Genomic DNA, 18,501 nt, shown 5'->3' on the forward strand with positions numbered 1-18,501 from the left:
TCTGCTGTATAACAAAGTGAATCAGCTATACATATGCATATATCCCCATATCTCCTCCCTCTTGCATCTCCCTCCCACCCTCCCTATCCCACCCCTCTAGGTGGTCACAAAGCACTATTGCTCCAAGATTCTTTTTAAGCTTCCAGAAGGGGCTGTTCATGCTGGGACTTCCCTTAACTGCTCTTTCTGCAAAAGACCATTTGCTCTTAGATCCCATTTCCTCCTCTTTCTTGGAAGACTTTGTTTTGCTAAGGAAGGCTATGTGAGTGGTAAATTTTCCAAGTTCTTCCAAATGCTGAAAATACTGCTTACTGCTTTTACACTTGATTGATGAATTGCTTATCTATAGAATTGCAGGCTCCAATGTTTTCCCCAAAAACATTGAAGGTATTTCTCCCTGTCTTCAAACATTCAATATTGCTGATGAGAAATCTGATCTATTCTAGTTGAAAGGGATCTGACTTTTTCTTTCTGGAAGTTTTTAGGATCTTCTCTTTATCTTTGGTGTATTGAAATTTTATAGCAATGTTGTCTCTTTGTGGTTTCTTTTTCCATTCTTTTTGTTAAAATGCAGTGACTTTTTCCACTCTGGGAATTTGCCTCCTATTATTTTTGCGAAATTCATTCTCCGCTATGTTCTGTTCTCTCTTTTGGAACTAGCTGGACTTTGTCTCATATTTTTTTATCTCTGGACTTTTTAATAAATTCCTTCTTTGAAATTCGTTTTTTGTTGTTGACAATCTTAGTATTGTTTTTCAAGAGCTCTTTTTGTTCTGGTATCTGAACACTAATTAGAGACCATTTTAAGTTTTCTTTTCTATTCTTGGAATTATCTCTTACTTTTCCAAAATCAGTTCTCCTTCACATTTATCTTGGCCTTTCTCTTTAATGCTCTAGGTTTTGTATTTTTTTTTTAATGATTTATTAACTATCCATAGGGGGAAAAAGGCACAAAGACAAAAACAAGGCATTAGAAAGGTTGATTGGGACTTCTTAGGGTGTGCTTGTATGTGCTTATGTGGAGGTGTTTTTGAATGGACAGTTATGACTTTCTTAGATGCCTTTTGGCTATTATTTAGGTGAGATCTCATAATGTTATCTTAAATCTGAAACATTGATGAGAGTGAGAGTACACGGTCTGGGGGCTTATTAAATCATCAGATCTTAAAATCCAGAGCTGATATTGTCAGGTTTTTGGTTACAATTTGTCAAAACCCTTTTGGGAGGCTATTTTGCAAAATAGACAAAGAATCCTAAACTATTGTATAGTGCTTGTAGCAGAAGAACCTTAAAAGCACTCTAAAATTTTACCCAGTAATTTGATTTTTCTGATACATCCTAAAAAATAAATGACTTTAAATAGGAAAACAGTTTGATCAACACTTTTTTACTGCAGAGTGCTGTATTAATGTGAAAGAATGTAAGCAGTTTAAGGGTTAGACTAATGGTATACAGTGTCTATAGAATATTTTGTAATATTAAAATGTTTTAGAAACATTTAGAATCCATAGAAATATTTATGCTGTAATATTAAGTGAGTAAATAGAATGCCAAGTTACAGTGGAATTTGTTTTAAATTTGCATAGAAAAACTAAACTGAAATCTTAATAGTGGGACAGTGGGATTGGGGTGCTTTACTCTTTAAAAAGAAGCAATTTATATCATATTTTATATTTCAGAAATCCATATTATGTATTTAATAAAATTCCAAAAGGAAAAAATAAACCTATGAAATAGCAACAACAATAACAAAAGACTAGGAGAAACACACACACACACACACACACAGACATACACACACAGACACACACACACACACACACACACATCAAAACAAGCACCAAAGAGAACTCACTCATTTTCATCTCCTCTGTCATCAGCTATTTTCCACTATCTCATCTACTATGAGACAGTGGAAACCTATCTCACACACATAACTGTGTTGTTTCTCAGCAACGAATTAGCTCATTTTTATACATGTCTGCAATGTTTGATACGAAATGTGTTGAAAGGTATGACTAATATTCTATTGTAATCTCATATATTTTTTTACATCTCATATAAGCAATTTCTTTTTCATTTGTAAACTTTGTGGCAAGACTAATTTATATGACTAATAATGGATAGTGGGAGATAGTATTTCAATAAAAATATTTTAACTTTTTTACAGTTAATTTTGCTTTCAAATTGGCAGATAGGTTGAGCACACTTATAATTAATTTTTAAATACAAATCTAAAAATATTACGGTGCACAAAAAAATAATACATAGGAAAATTTGGAATTAAACAATAGTTTTCCTAAGTGTTAAAATTCTACAAAAATTCATGAAATATCAGAGATTTAAAATGAATAATATTAAATGTATTAATTAAAACAGCTGCTTCTACTTAACTACTAATTGTAACCTTTTGAATAAATTAAAAATGAAATTAAGTGAATTGTAAAATTTAACTAAAATTTAATTTAATTTAATTACAATTTAATTGCAATTTTAACTTATTAAAATAAATAATAACTATATTTTGTTTGCTTTTATCAATCCTGTAGCACATATTCAAAACTTGTAACATATTCAAAACATGGAACCTGCACAAATCTGGCAATTACTTTCTATTGATCCATTTTTATAGCACTTAAATGTGAAACAATCAAGCTAAGATTGTGATAACAACTTTCTAGAAAATATGCAGATGTGCATATCTTCTGCTTTTTTCTGCCTCTTTATTCAGCTTAATTCCATTTTGGAACTTTTGTAATAATTGTAAATTTTGTTGTGTTCTGTATGGTTTTGAAGGAAATTCATATTTATCCTAAATATGCTTTAATATTTTTGTAGAAAAGGACCTCATTTGATAATGAGTAGTATTTTACTTATTCTTAGTGTAATAAATAAAAATTTAATGTCTACTTAGTTTCTGTAAAATAGTCAAAGTTTCATACCAATCTCCTTGAACTCCGTGAATTCAGACCTTCTCATCACTGTCTTGTCAACCAAAGAGGCAGCCAAAGAGGAAGCACATCACCTGTCCCCATCCAGGGTCTGGGCGGAGGAGACTCAGTGTCACTGTTGATGGAAGTTCTGGTCCTAGGGTATCGCCATCTTTGATACGTCCACTTTCAATCAATCAGGACTTCTGAGGGACCTTATTAATGACATCTAAGAGATGGTGGTGTTAATACATTGTGCACAGTATAGCCATATTTGGCAAGCATGTTAAATTGAAGTTCCATTCCATAGATCCTGTATTCTGATACAGGCGTATACAATGCATTGTTCATCTTGTTAAATGGGAAGTCTGTGATCTAATACATTGTGCAGATGCTATAATTAACTGCTTTTGTGGACCAAGTTGTCTTCGTTTCATAACCCGAGGAAGTGTAGAGGAATGAGTTAAGCATAATCAATCGTAAACATTTTATAGCAAATATCTCTGCTGGTCTTAGTTTTCAAAATTCATTTGAATTTCCTTGCTTGGAAGGGAGCAGTTCTTAACAGTTCATCTGCAATATTTTCCTTTTTAAAAATATTTTTTCTCCGCCTTTTTCTTATTCTCACTTTAGCTTTTATTTTGTCTTGTAAACAATAGCAAATGTTAGTTTTCTTTGTATCCGTCTGAATGTTTTCAGTAGTACATTTTCTTCTTTTTGCCAACTAAACAATGCTTCTTCTTTTCCTCTTTTATATTGTTTCTCACTTAATGTGTCTAGGATTTATTCATCCTTACGTGATATGTTTGCACAATTGTTGACTGAGTCAGTATTAGTGAAAATGAGGACCTAGAGTTTGGTAATCAGCCTTTCCTGGAGGTGCTGTTTCTGAAATGCAAAGGAAAAACTGAAGTGCGATCCAAGAAAAGTCACTGAGGCGGGCGTTGCTGTTATTATTGTATTATTCATTATCTCTGTTACCATGATTGTCCCCATTATTACATTCGTTGTAAGTGTCACCACGAGGAGAGCAGCTATACAGATTTACTTTAAGTGGTGATAACATCTTATAAGTTATCAGCAGATGTGTTTCCAAATGATGGCTCCGAAATAGCTCTTCTAGCTGAGGTTAGTTGGTTGCTGGTAAACTAGAGAGAATATACAGCCTGACCTTTTCTTTTGTGCCTACCTTTCCTTGTTTGTTCCACGTGAATATCTTGTCATATTGATTTTAATAATGGATGGTTTTTGAGAAGATAGATCCCTCTAAATCCTATGACAGACTGAGGTTTACGTACATAAATATTAATTCTATGGTGCCCTACAACATTTTTCTAATCAATCGACTACCCTGCTTAGACCATTTTTACTAAGCTATTTTAAATGAAACTTCAAAGTCAGTCATTCAAAATGTGATGGATATGTGGTAATATGCAACTCAGAATCATAGTGTTATAAATGCCAAGCAAAACTCTGTCCTGGTTACCAGAAGTCTATGATTTCAGATAATTCTCAGTCCAGGCATTCATATACTTGACGGTGACCTGTGCAAAGATCATTTTCATGAGAAATGTACAAGGATAAATATAAAGATGACAGCCATTCTTTCTTCCTTAAGGGATATTTTAGTGTGATGAAAATAAATAATTTCCAAATAGCACAGAAAATTTATATCGTTCTCTCTTCTTCAAATAGGTGATGTGGGTATGCAATTTGTGTCGAAAGCAACAAGAAATCTTAACCAAATCTGGGGCGTGGTTCTTCGGAAGCGGCCCTCAGCAGCCAAGTCAGGATGGAACCCTCAGCGATACAGCTACAGGCGCTGGTTCTGAGGCCCCGAGAGAAAAGAAATCCCGGCTGCAGGAGCGATCTAGGTCTCAGACCCCCCTGAGCACAGCCGCTGCCTCTTCCCAGGACCAGGTTCCCCACGGCGTGCCGCCCGACAGGAGCAAGGGGACCGAGCCCTTGCAGCAAGGCGGGAGGCCTGAGCAGAAGCAGGTTTCTTTCAGGTCCAGAAGTGAGCCTCCCAGAGACAGGTAAGAGGCCATCAGCCCTTAAGCAAAAGGCAAAGTCTTAGATGGAGAGCAAAGCCATCTGCAAGAATTTAACTGCTAGGATATGTGGAAGGGGTACTTCTCAGGCCCGTGAGGAAGGCAACATTGGGCCTGGGCTGTCTCTGTCTAGAACGTATCCTTCCTTAGGAGACCTTTGCTGAGAAGCTTGTCTTTCATGCACGGATGTAAACAAGTCATCTGACTCAGTCACTCACCTGCACTACTAACTTCCAACCCTGAACTGAGAACAGCTCTTGGACCATTTATTTTCTGTTTGAGTGAGTCCTGTAGTTGAAAGTGTGCTCTGAGAGAAGAGGGTGGGGAACTGACCCACTGGAGGGTGTGTGGGTGCATCAGCAAAGCCTTCCTAGAGGACATTTCTTTTACGCTGAACTTTCAAGGTGACTAGAGATGAGCCAGGTGAAGGGTGGGAAGGGTGCTCCAGGTAAGGGTGCTGGCACCTGGCCGGAAGGAACAAGGCCGGTGGGACAACCCAAAAGATGCTATGGGCTACAGGGTGAGTGGCAGAGAGGGGGAGCGAGTGGGGAAGAGGTGACTGGTAAGGTCTGAGTGCCCAGGTCACACTGGGCCTTTTAGCCAGGTTAAATTTCATAGACTTTATCTTAGAAATAATGGAAAGCCTCGGAGGATTGTAAGCCTGGGCTAACATGATCAGATTATTTATTTCAATTTGTCGATTGAGTCATTCATTCAAAACAGTGGCTTTACGACCAGACAGGACGCTGTGCACTAGGCGACAGTGCTGACGTGGAGGACGTGGCCCTTTTCTTCCCGAGGCTGTGAGTTTGGGGGCCCTGACGGTTAGCACCAGGCGTGGCTGCTTTTTGTCTGTGTGACCCTTATTTATTCCACTGGGTGGGAGGGTAGGATCCAAGGAAGTCTTCTGCTATCTTTTTCAAACAAAACCCACACAGTTAAGATCAAAGACTTCAAAGCTGAACAGGTCTGGATTCCAGGCCTGGCTCTGCCACGAGGGGTCACAGGCACCTTGCAGGGGCTGAATAAGTACATGTGCTCAGCAGCTGGCCCTTGGGTGGCCTCCAGTGAAGGCAGCCAGTAGCCGCCGTGTGTTTACCATCAGTGAACACTGCCAGGAGCCAGAGGGCATAAAGATGCTTCGTACAGGGTCCCTTTTCTCACAGATCCTGGGGAAGAGACCACACCATCTCTGAGAGAAGACAGAGCCCCAGGCAGTGAACTGGCCCAGGAAGGTGATGCGATCAGAGCTAGAAAATACAAACACGAGTGCTTTGGGAGCCACAGGAAAGAGGAGTGTCTTCTGAATTAAGGTTTATAGGACACCCAGGAAATGTGTGGTGGGCAGACGGAACAGGAAAGGCCATGACAGGAAGGATACAAGAGCCACCTCAGTGATGGCAGGACTCCCAGAACTGCTGACAAACTGTTATGAGTTAAGGGGAGATGAAGATATCGAAGGGGCAGTTCAGGATTGCTCAGAAAAAATGATCTCCTTTAAAGAAGAGGAAGAATTTGGGGCTGTAAAATTTCTAAAGAGAAAATATGAGTCCTGTCTCTGATAGAGGGTGAAAAATTACAAAGAATTTAAGAGTAAGGACCAGGAAGAGGCTTTCTGATGCAATTTGAAAAAGACTGATAAGGGCAAATAGCCTTTCTGATTATATAAATACTTAAGAAAACAATGAGGACGTGGGGTTGGAGGAAAAGGCAAGGAGAGCCAGGTACCAGTCAGGGTTGGCCTGCTTCGGAGAGAGAAGGAAGACAGAAGGAATGGCCGTCTGTTTAAACTACTGAAGAACTCTTGATCCTATTTTGTACACTCCTCAGGAGCTAGTGGGAATGGAACAATTAAGGTAGAGGTAAGAAAAGGCCTATTCAGCGAAGCAAAGAATCAGAGAAACTGGAGAAGTCCCATTTGCATAACACTCTATCTTTTCATAAAGCATTTTCACAAATGGTGTCTCCTTTAATCCTCACACAAACTCTGCAAGGTAAGTGTCATTTATCAGCATTTCAGAAAAAAAAAAAAGTAAACTGACTCAATAGAAACTTCCAACAAGCACAGCAATGCCTTAATGAGCTACTAAAAGTTTGCAGTGCATTCATCACTCTTATGAAAACTCTATTTGATAATGATGGACTGTATTCACAGTAGACCCCTTACACTGGAAAACAGCAGTGCTACGTTTGCAATTTCTCCCTCCCTGAAAACCCCTTCCACTTCAAAGGGCCGAGTGATCTAAATGCCTCAAGCAGCATCGGCCATGCTTCTATTTTGCTTTTTTGTGCCACTGGAAACCCTTTGCCCTTTCTTTCCATCATCACCAGACCCTCCTCAAACTGACCCCACAGCTTAACAACTACTACTTTGGAAAACCACAATAGAAACTGCCCTACTTTTTCCCATCTTGTATATTATTCTCAAATTTTGTTCATGAAGTCTGCTTTTGGACTTCCAATCAAACAATGTTCTCTCCAGAAAGCCCTCTCTATGGACCTCGGGATTCCAAAAAGAGCCTTGGTTGCCCCCCATTTTAGTTGCATAGTACAGCATAAAGTGCCTGAATGCTTAGCTGAGGTATCCCCTTTTTGTAACTTCTGGGGTCGATGCTGGAACTTTCCTAAATCAGATGAACTCCAGTGTAGAGAAGGGCTGGAAGGGGTATCTTAAACAGTACAGCTTAAAGATTCAGACTGCCAAACCCTCTTCTGTTACTTTATCCTTGCCAGTGCCTCCCAGAGGATGGAGAGAAAAGTAGGACACAAAACGGGTTTCTTTTTTCACATTCTTTTCCATTAGAGTTTATTACAGGTTATTGAATACAGTTCCCTGTGCTATACATTTTGGACTGTTTTCTGAAATGAGGGAGAAGGCCAGGGATGGGGGGAGGGAGGAAAAATGAACAATTATTTCAAAAATTTCAAGATTTCTATTATATTTGCCTGGGGAAGGTAAAATGAAGGCTAAGGTTCAGCCATTTATTTTTCCTAACCGTCTCCCTAAAGAGTGGTGGGGTGCACATAATCTCATAAAAAGTACTTTCGTTCTACTATTGAAGAAGTGCTGTTAGAGTTGATTTCTGAAACGGGCACACTTGGATTCGCGTTTCTTTAAAAGTTTCAGTTATAATAAGAGATTGTTAATACATGTTGCCCAAATATATATCATGTATATATTTCGTTTTGAACTGATATGTATTACCGTTTGCTCCTCGATTATTACCTATATTATTTTTATCGAGAACATTTTAAAGTCTTTGATTCACAAAGGTTCATAAAACTTGTTCATTTACTGAATTAATTTATTGATTTTTAAAATGATGTAGTTAATTTATAGAGAATTTAAAATCTGAAAGCCAGTTGTTAAGGCCCAGAATATGCTGTGAGGCAAAGGAGCCTTATTTAGAAAGCTACTCAGATATACAGGTTTGATGTAGTTCTTTTATCACCTCGCTTTTTAATTAGACATCGAAGTATAAATAATTATTTCCAAGGATGCTTCTGGGGTCTGGTCTTCGCCTTGAGTTTTACACACTGCTATCCTTCTCGACGTTCCTTTGTGCATCACAGGAAGAAGACCCCGGGGCTCGCCGAGCAGAATGGCAAAGGCGCCCCGAAGGGCGAGCGGAAACGCGCGCCCAGGTCCTCTGCGCAGCCCGCGGAGGGGCCCACGGAAGAACGGGAGCGCAAGGAAAGGCGGGAAAGCCGAAGGCTCGAGAAAGGCCGGTCCCAGGACTACCCCGACGTGCCAGAGAAACGCGAGAACGGCCCGGCGGTGGAGGCCGAGAAGCAGAGGAAGGAGGAGGAGTACCAGACCCGGTACCGCAGCGACCCGAACCTGGCGCGGTACCCGGTCAAGCCGCCGCCCGAGGAGCAGCAGATGCGCATGCACGCGCGGGTGTCCCGCGCCAGGCACGAGCGGCGCCACAGCGACGTGGCCCTGCCGCGCACCGAGGCGGCAGCTGGGCCCGAGGGCAGGCCCGGCCCGCGCGCGCCCAACGCCGCCCGGGGCTCGCCGCCCGCCTCGCCGCGCGCCTACTCGGCCGAGAGGACCGCGGAGGCCCGGGCGCCGGGCGCCCAGCCGCTCGCCGAGCCCAGCCCGCCGGCGCCCCGGCCCGGCCCGGGCCCCGCCGACGCCCCGGAGCCCAGGGCCCCGGAGCCGCTCCGGAAGCAGAGCCGCCTGGACCCCGGCGCGGCCGTCCTCGTGCGCAAGGCCAAGCGCGAGAAGGTGGAGACCATGCTGCGCAACGACTCGCTCAGCTCCGACCAGTCCGAGTCCGTGCGGCCGTCTCCGCCCAAGCCGCATCGCGCCAAGAGGGGCGGCAAGCGGCGCCAGATGTCGGTGAGCAGCTCGGAGGAGGAGGGCGTGTCCACGCCGGAGTACACGAGCTGCGAGGACGTGGAGCTGGAGAGCGAGAGCGTCAGCGAGAAGGGTGAGCGGCGCCGCGCGGGCCTGGAAGCGCGGGTGTGGGGATCCGAGGTGAGCGCGCGGAGCTGGGGGCGCGTGTACCGGGATCCCAGGTGAGCGCGCGGAGCTGGGGGCGCGTGTACCGGGATCCAAGGTGAGCGCGCGGAGCTGGGGGCGCGTGTACCGGGATCCGAGGCGCGCGTGCGGGCCTGGGGGCGTGTGTGCCGGGATCCGAAGCGCGAGCGGGAGGCTCGGGGGCGCGTGTGACGGGATGGCAGGTGCGCGCGTGCAGGATTTAGAAGCGCGGCTGGTAATGTCTAACAGGGTGACTGTGACTGTAGCTATCGCTGCTCTACGGTATATTAGAAACCGCTGAGAAAGTAAATCCTGAAAGTTTTCGTCACAAGAAAATTTTTTTTGTAAGTGGATGAGGGCATGGATTTAGTTAAACTTACTGTGGTAGTCAAGTTTGGCATTCTATGTATGTCAAGTCGTTAGGGGTCCACCTTAAACTTCCACGGACCTATGTGTCAATTATGTCTCAATAAAAGTGGGGGAGAAAAGTGGGACCTGGAATGCTCCGGCCAGCCTCGCAGTGGATGGAAGGTTGCCCTTTATATATATATATATTTTTTTTCTTTCTTTTTTTTTTTCGGAAGTGGGATTTAAAAAACGTTAACCACATGCGCCAGATTGGGGTTACAAGAATTCTTCATGATTTTGGTTGCTGTCATTCGGGGAAATTCAGTACACAGTCTTGTGTTTTTAAGTTATTATTCGGGGGTGGGTTTTTAAATTATTTATTTATTTATTTTTGGCTGTGTTGGGTCTTCGTTTCTGTGAGAGGGCTTTCTCTAGTTGCAGAGAGCGGGGGCCACTCTTCATCGCGGTGCGCGGGCCTCTCACTGTCGCGGCCTCTCTTGTTGCGGAGCACAGGCTCCAGACGCGCAGGCTCAGTAGTTGTGGCTCACGGGCCTAGTTGCTCCGCGGCATGTGGGATCTTCCCAGACCAGGGCTCGAACCCGTGTCCCCTGCATTGGCAGGCGGATTCTCAACCGCTGCGCCACCAGGGAAGCCCCTGCGGGGTGGGTTTATTTGGCTGACAAAAGGACGTGTACCTTCTTTTACACTTAAGTGGTGTAATGCTCCAGTCACAGAGGTAGCGTTTTTCAAGTTTCAGATGAATCTTTCTTACAATTTGTGAACAAGTTACAAAGTTTCTATCATGCAGATGTTATATATCGTGTTTTGGTAGTGACTTTGGAGTACAGATTTCATTTTACCTATTACAGTCCAAAAGATTTTGGAACATTTCGTGATGGGCTGACTTTTTTTTTTCTGTCTAAACCTGCACTGTACAATACCATAGCTATATGTAGGTATTTAAATTAATTAAATAAAATTAAAAATTCAATTCCCCACTCCCACTAGTGCTCAAGAGCGATCATTCCAGAAAATGCCTTTAAGTAGCACTGGTCTAGAAAATACTTCAACTTAACGTTAAAATCACACGTTTGTTTTGAAGATTCTCCTCATTTTGCTGCTGTTCACTTAGATTTAAACTGGTCACAGCAGTAAATTCAGTGGTTGTGGTTATTGTCTGTGTTGTAGTGCTGGGGTTCTTGGTGTTTTTCTTAACGAACTCATATGTTGAGATGACTGACTATTTTTACAGTCTTTGGCTTGCTTTAGAATCGGTAAATTACACAGTTAATATTATGTTTTATAAAGAGAATCACTTCCTCATCTTCTCTGCCTGCAAACTGTGTGCATGTGGTTCCACCCTCTCTCCCTCCGTTCTGTTCTGTTTTTCTGTCTCTTTCTTTCTATATATATGTGTGTGTGTGTATATATATATGTACACACATATATATCCCCCAACAATCTTATACTATATTTGGGAACAATTAAGAAAGCTCACTCTCTCGCTATTATTACTGCAACTCAAGTGGAAATAGCTGTCTTTGGAATGCATGCGTGTCTGGGGTGAGTTTGGTTTTTTTCATCTCCCCTTCTCATCACTGACGTTTGTAAGTTGCATATGGTCTATAGGTTTTTTAAAAGTCAGACGGTGAGTAGCTTCTCGCTGCCTTTCATGCCTTAGTATTGTTTTGTGAACACGTATATTTTCCCCTTAAGTCGTAAGGTAAGTGTGAAGTAAAAATGTAAGTGGATATGCTTAATGGGTGTGCAGATAACCCCCGATGGGGATGGTATAGGTATAGTTATATACGTGTATTTTCCCACTCCTTAAAGGAAGGGTCTACACCAGCTCCTCTTGAATATGTGTAATAAATCACAAGACACATGGAATTAGAATTGAAATTCAAAATTATTCACGGTGACAACAGATTATGAAAGAAACATGACTGGTGGTGTGGGTGAGTGGAGAGATGGGGCTGGTGTGATGTGAAGAGTGTACTGCCTCTAGCCACTGTCTCCCTTTCTTGGGAATTCTCATTCCGGGCACTTGGGTGACCGCTTGGGGTTTATACACCTCTGAAGCTGGGGTTCAGTCTTCCCCTCCGGAAACGTAGGAACCATCATCTGATACAGACTGCCCTGTTTTCTCTTCATTTATAAATAATCTCATTCTGAATGTCTATGAATGTAGCATAGACATTTTCCTATTTCAGCCTTCGTTAGAAATTCTACCATCTGTAATATTTATTAATGACTTTACTGCCAAGCCCCACCATTGACAACTAAGGGCTCCCTTGGGGACCAGCCATGATCATCTCCAGCACCCTGTGACCCTGCACAAGTTTTTTAACCTCCTTAAGTCTCCATGTTCTCATTGGCACAGTGGAGATAAGAGTTGCTACTTGGTCAGGTTACTGAGCGGTTTGAATGAGCTCATGCGTCTATAACAGGATGCTAAGCTAGCATTCTTCCCCTCCTGCTGTGCCTGTGGCATGTCCGCCATAGATCTAATACTGCGGTGAAGCTGAGATCGCCACCCACGTGTAAATATACAAGGAAGAGGTAAAAGAACCCGTTTTATATCTTACAGGCTCCGGTGAATTTCCCTGATCACTCTTCTTATACGAAGAGTGACCAGGGGAAGAGATGTCTTCCCAGGAGAGAACGGATGCTGTGCTGTGACCTTCAGGGTCAGGGAAGGTTATCCCCATGGAGTAAATATCAAGAGCAGTGGGAGAGAAAAGCTGCATTTCACCTATATCCCGTGCATTTGCTTGTTCGCGCTATCAGTTACATGTATAAAGTAAATATTTAACACGTGCCTGGCTCTCTTAATCTGTTTGGGCTGCTATAACAAAAGCCCACAGACTAGGTAGCTTATACACAACAGAACTTTAATTTCTCACAGTCCCAGAGGCTGGGAAGTCTAAGGTCCAGGCTCCAGCATGGTCTTGTTCTGGTGAAGGCCCTCTTCCTGACTCAGGTGAAGTCAGCACCTTCGTGCTGCGCCCTCACATGGGGGAAGGGGCTGGGGAGCTCTGGGGGGTCTCTTTTATAAGACCACTAATCCCATTCCTGAGGGCTTCACCCTTGTGACCTAAGCACCTCTCAAAGGCCCCACCTCTTAATGCGATCATTTTGGGGGGGCTTAAGATTTAAACACATGAATTTTGAGGGGACGCAAACATTCAGACTATAGCACTGGCACAAGGCATCTACTTAATATGTGTGCACTATTCTCACCATTTATATTTCTATCCTTATCATTATGCTGAGTTGGTTTGTATGTTTATTAGCAAATGTGGATTTAACACTTTCAGTAGATATACTGATGTTAAAAATAAAGAAATATGCTTCATGCCCTTATGGAGCTTACATTCTGTTGAGAGAAATAAACAATAAAGAATAATTACAGAGCTTCCCCTGGTGGTGCAGTGGTTAAGAATCCGCCTGCCAATGCAGGGAACACGGGTCCGAGCCCTGGTCCGGGAAGATCCCACATGCCGCGGAGCAACTAAGCCTGTGCACCACAACTACTGAACCTATGCTCTAGAGCCTGCAAGCCATGACTACCGAGCCTGCGTGCCGCAACTACTGAGCCCACGTGCTACAACTGCTGAAACCCACACATCTAGAGCCCGTGCTCTGCAACAAGAGAAGCCACGGCAATGAGAAGCCCGCGCACCGCAAGGAAGAGTAGCCCCCACTCGCCGCAACTAGAGAAAGCCCATGCGCAGCAACAAAGACCCAGTGCAGCCAAAAATAAATAAATAAAATTTTTTTTAAAAAAAAGAATAAAAAATAAAAAAAAATAAAAAAAAGAATAATTACTCAATGAAGTACAATTTAATAGATGCCTCAAAGGAACATTCCTTACAGATATATTGATACAGTTTTGCTTTGTGTCCAGACATTCAATTAAAAAGAAAAAAAAAGATTCCCTGGGCAAATGGCATCTGAAAGACAACACAGCATTGCTAGTCAATAGGATGCTTGGTGTGTAGTGTAATTACACACACACACACACACACACACACACGGATTATCAGTGAGCTCTATCTAGTGGGCTTGTCTAAAAATTGAGGTCAGCTATCACATGTTTCAAAGTGAACGCTGTTTGTTCAATGTTCATACTGCTCTTTCTTTGCCAACTGGGAAAAATTGGGCATTTCTCATTTCTTAGATTATAAGAATTACCTCATATAAATCTCTCTATGCAGAAGAATAACAGTGAACTAAGTCTTACTTGTAATAAGATAGCAATTGGATTTACATGAAATGTGTAGTAAGATCCATTGGGACAAAGTCTAGTGAGGATCTGTGCCCCTAAGGAAATGAGTCAAGAGGCTTAAGGAGAAAGAAAGAGCTGCAGGCAGTGCCGATGGGGATGAGACAAGGAAACAGCACCAGTGCTGAAAAGAAACAGCATTGCTGCGTGGATCGGGGATTTAATCCACTTATACTTACAAGGATCTTGAAGTATAAGTCCTTAGAGGAAGAGCCTGGCATTAGATAACAGGATTTCCTTCCCTTTTAATCCTCTCCTTCTTGCTGACTTGGAGTGAATGGGGAAAATACAACCCAAATTAATGTTGCCTTTGAACTTTTAAAGCACTCTGGGAATGGCGCCTGAGGTCAACCTGTATAACACGGGCTAAACGGTTTGTTTGTAACTGTTACTGCTAAGCATCATTTAGCAGTCCTTGTAGGAGCATTTGGTACCTGGATGACTGGTAAGAAATGATACCTGCAAGGCTTGCAAACAATGAGTGGTTGAAAAGTGAGACTGACAGCCCTTCAAGCACAGGGTTGAATTTTCCTCCAGAGACAAAGACAGTTTCAGGGGACCAGGGCGTAGGTTGTGGGCAGTGTGAGCTATTCACTGTTAAGTTTGGGTACCTGACAAGTTAAACTTTGTGGAATCAGGAACAAGAGCTGAGAACCCTCGCAACAATCAGGTACTAAACTATTTAAATGTAACTAATTCATGCAACACTTTGTATTATTCTTTAGTCATTAAACTAAAACTACTGGGAGTTTCCTCTTTGGGCTCCAGCAGTATAATGCCTACTGCTTACATAGTACTTTTTTTTTCTTATAAATTTATATATTTTATTTATTTATTTTTTGGCTGCGTTGGGTCTTCGTTGCTGCGCAGGGGCTTTCTCTAGTTGCGGCGAGCGGGGGCTACTCTTCCTTTCAGTGTGTGGGCTTCTCATTGCGGTGGCTTCTCTTGTTGCGGAGCACGGGCTCTAGGCACACGGGCTTCAGTAGTTGTGGCTCGTGGGCTCTAGGAGCGCAGGCTCAGTAGTTGTGGCGCACGGGCTTAGTTGCTCCGCGGCATGTGGGATCTTCCCGGACCAGGGCTCGAACCGTGTCCCCTGCATTGGCAGGCGGATTCTTAACCACTGTGCCATCAGGGAAGCCCTCACATAGTACTTTTAATTCTACCCAGGAGTTGTTGATTTACTTCTGTTTCTTGAGAGCAGAAAATGCATTTTATATTCTTTTAATGCTCCTAGTGCTTTTTCTTGTAACTTCAAGGGGGTTTGCAATTAAAGAAGGTGGCCATCATTCATGTGGTCATGTTTTAATTTCTATGTGACATTACATAAATATTACATGATTTATATGATGTTAAACAAGTTATGTATAAAGATTTGTGACATTCCAGGCAAACGGTGCTAGAGGTATAGTGATTAAATAAATACAGACATAAACATAGATACCTATAGAGACAGCCGTGGTTCCTGCCCCCGTGACATTTTTATGGGCTATCCAGAGGACTCTTACTGGGGACTTTACAGACAGGACACCCCAAGATAAAATCAGGTTTTGTGGTAAGAATTTGGCTACAGGCACTAAAAAATTGTAACCTTTAAACAATTACCACCTAAAAGGACTTCCTCTTTAAATGGCTGCTGAAACGTAAGCATTTGTTTTTCTTACCCCATGAGACCCCATAACAGTGAAAAGGGAAGGAAGTGAAATATGAATAGTTGATGGAAAGAGAAAGTAGCCTGCTTTGGGACAGAGGAGCTTGCCAAGGAGGCGAGAGGGCTGGGGTGGAGGGCAACGTCCCCACCCAAACACAGAGATGTTCTGTGCAAAATATTTTTGACATTAAAAATAAAATAATAAATAATTAAATAATACTATTATGAACAAAACTCAAAGAGAAAGCTCTGGGTACACAGACCCATGGCACTGAAGTGCTTGGGCAGAGATATTTGGACAAAATGCAAGACCGTGCATCTGGACTAAAGATAACACACTTGCCTGCAGGTATGGATTAATCTTAAGCAGGAAGCAAAGTATGGTGATCTGAGACCTTCAAATAAAAGCTGATATAAAATCTGTAAACTCCTTTGGGTCCAGAAAGAGGCAACCATGAAGATAACCCACAGAGAAGCCCATACAACCCTGGGGATGCCCAAAGGATGAATCTAGACATCAGCTATGAAACATAAGAGGAAATTCAACAACAGTAAACATGCCAAGGAAACAGGGAAAAATTTATAAACTTTTGGAGGTTAAACAATAAACCAGGTTGTGTACAAAACAATAAGCATTAACCTGTCTTTACACTTCTCATCAGTAATGGATTCTGGACTACAGTTGACCAATGCCTTCAAAGTTTGGAGCGAAACCATTCTGAGATTGCTGTTCTATTCACATCTAAACCATCAGTCAACTCTCAGTTCTCAGAAAACCTACTTTGCAACCTGCTTAGGAGACAATGATTTAAAGATGTATGCACTCAAGAAAACTGAGAAGAATAATCATGAAAGTGGGACAAATGAGAAAGAAGAAAAAGTGAAGCTGACCCAGGAGTCCAATGCAAAGAAATCCCGAATGACGCTGTGTGCAGAAAGCAATCTGTCGAAATTAAAACTGGAGATCATTTCCAGGAAGCTCCAAAGAGAATATTGAGAAGAATATCCTGGATTCCAAGAAATATCCAATGACTAATGACTTACATGATGTTATTGACCCGGTAAAGAAAGGCTGTTTCTTTTTCAGCAATGAAGAGGAACAGTCAAAAGCTGAGGGAGAAAAACTGTTAAGGAAAATCATGGTCCAAACATGAAGCAAACAAGAATGTGACATTATTTTATTAGTTGATACGGTCCATTTGACTATTAACCTAGGTAATGTTTCCTCTGAGTGAACACGAAGACTGACAGTTCATCTGTAGAAAAGGAAATTTAACCTCTGCCAATTATTGGTTTTTACTTGGTCCTAGAGCATTTACATGTTATAATATTATAAATGCCACTTACTGGTTTTCAATTTTTAGAATAAACCCCCTTCCACATTGAATATATGTGTGTGTGTGCGTGTGTATATAGTTTATATATATTTTTTGTTTGTTTGTTTGTTTTTATATAATTGAAGATAAATATTTTGTCCATGTTAAAATAAAGCTAAAACTGACAGATATGAGAGATGAGAGAATCTGGAGAACAGAGTTAGAGATAAGTGTATGAATATTCTCATCTAAAATGTTCAAGATCCTGTTCAAATTTTAGGCCAAGAAATAGAGGATTAAGGCTACTTAAAAATAGAAATATATAAGGAGAAATAAAACTATTGGCTTTTGAAAGCAAAACGGTATCAACATAACAGTGAGCTAAAGTCTCTTCTTTCATTGGTTTTTACTGTAGATAATATCATAAAATTAGAAATCAATGGATAATATCCCAAATAAAGCGGTCAATGGATAGAGGAAAATTATTTAAAAATTAGAGTGCTTTTCATTAGAACAACTAAGAAAGTAAACACTTTAAAATAAGCTTGGGAAGTGGAATTGACAGTGTGGGCAGAAAGACCATGAGGGGAAATGAGTTACTGTAGCTACATCGCAAGCCCTTATTTATTCTAATTTTCATCAGGTGCATGTGTGAATTTGCTATCCATTAAAATAGGAAAACAGAAGATTGCTGTCTAACATCCCCTTTATTAAGTTGTGAGTAACTAGTTTTGGTGTCTTCCGGGACCTCACGTAATTTTACCCACCAGAATCTCAGAACAGCGGTGGATCTACGTGGAACTCTGACAGCCTTGCCTTCTCTTTGACCTTTTCTACATTAATCTTTCACTGATTCCTACTGTTGCTGTGGGAAAGAGAAATTTAATTCTCCCTTTCAACTACCGACAGAGCCAGGATTTAGAGTGTTAGATGCTTCGTTTTAAATGCCTTCCAGGGAGTCTGAGAACTAATTTCTTCTTACAGTGGGTATGAAATGGACGTTAGCTGTTTTAATCATCTGTGTAATTTACATCTTAGAGAGATACTGCGGGGACACAAATAACTGTGTTGGGGGCTCTGAGCTAGCATGCTAATTCCTAATGTTCTAAGAATATGAGATAAGAAAATCTGGGGAAACATCATGGTAAAGAGCTGGGTTTTTTCAGAGTTACAATTTCTGCCTAATATATAAATGACTGGAAAGTCTCCTTGACTCTAAAACAGGAGCTCTGACTAAAAAGAAGTTCTATAAAAAGGAAAGAAATTAAGTCTGTAAATCTAACCTGATTATATCCAATAATATTTCTCCCAAATTAATCCATGGCTAGAAATATTAGTCATTTAGTTACATCTGAAAGAGATTTCTATTCTGGAATCAGGAGACCCTCAGTTAAATCTGGGTTACATCTGATTTTCTAAACTAATCATACAAAT

At 41.7% G+C, this 18,501-nt stretch overlaps 1 protein-coding gene across 10 annotated transcripts in view; it reads left to right on the forward strand.

The window, feature by feature from the left end:
- Nucleotides 1-18,501, forward strand: part of RIMS1 (regulating synaptic membrane exocytosis 1) — a 467,002-nt gene that overhangs the window by 247,417 nt on the left and 201,084 nt on the right. For all 10 annotated transcript variants that reach the window (XM_082404981.1, XM_082404982.1, XM_082404992.1 and 7 more), the window contains exons 4-5: nucleotides 4,626-4,966; nucleotides 8,555-9,417. In XM_082404981.1, the coding sequence (XP_082261107.1) occupies nucleotides 4,626-4,966; nucleotides 8,555-9,417 (1,204 nt within the window). The remainder of the gene's footprint in view (nucleotides 1-4,625; nucleotides 4,967-8,554; nucleotides 9,418-18,501) is intronic.

The sequence above is a fragment of the Balaenoptera borealis genome (genome assembly GCF_965194805.1).
Source record: "Balaenoptera borealis genome assembly, chromosome: 9".
NCBI lineage: Eukaryota > Metazoa > Chordata > Mammalia > Artiodactyla > Balaenopteridae > Balaenoptera > Balaenoptera borealis.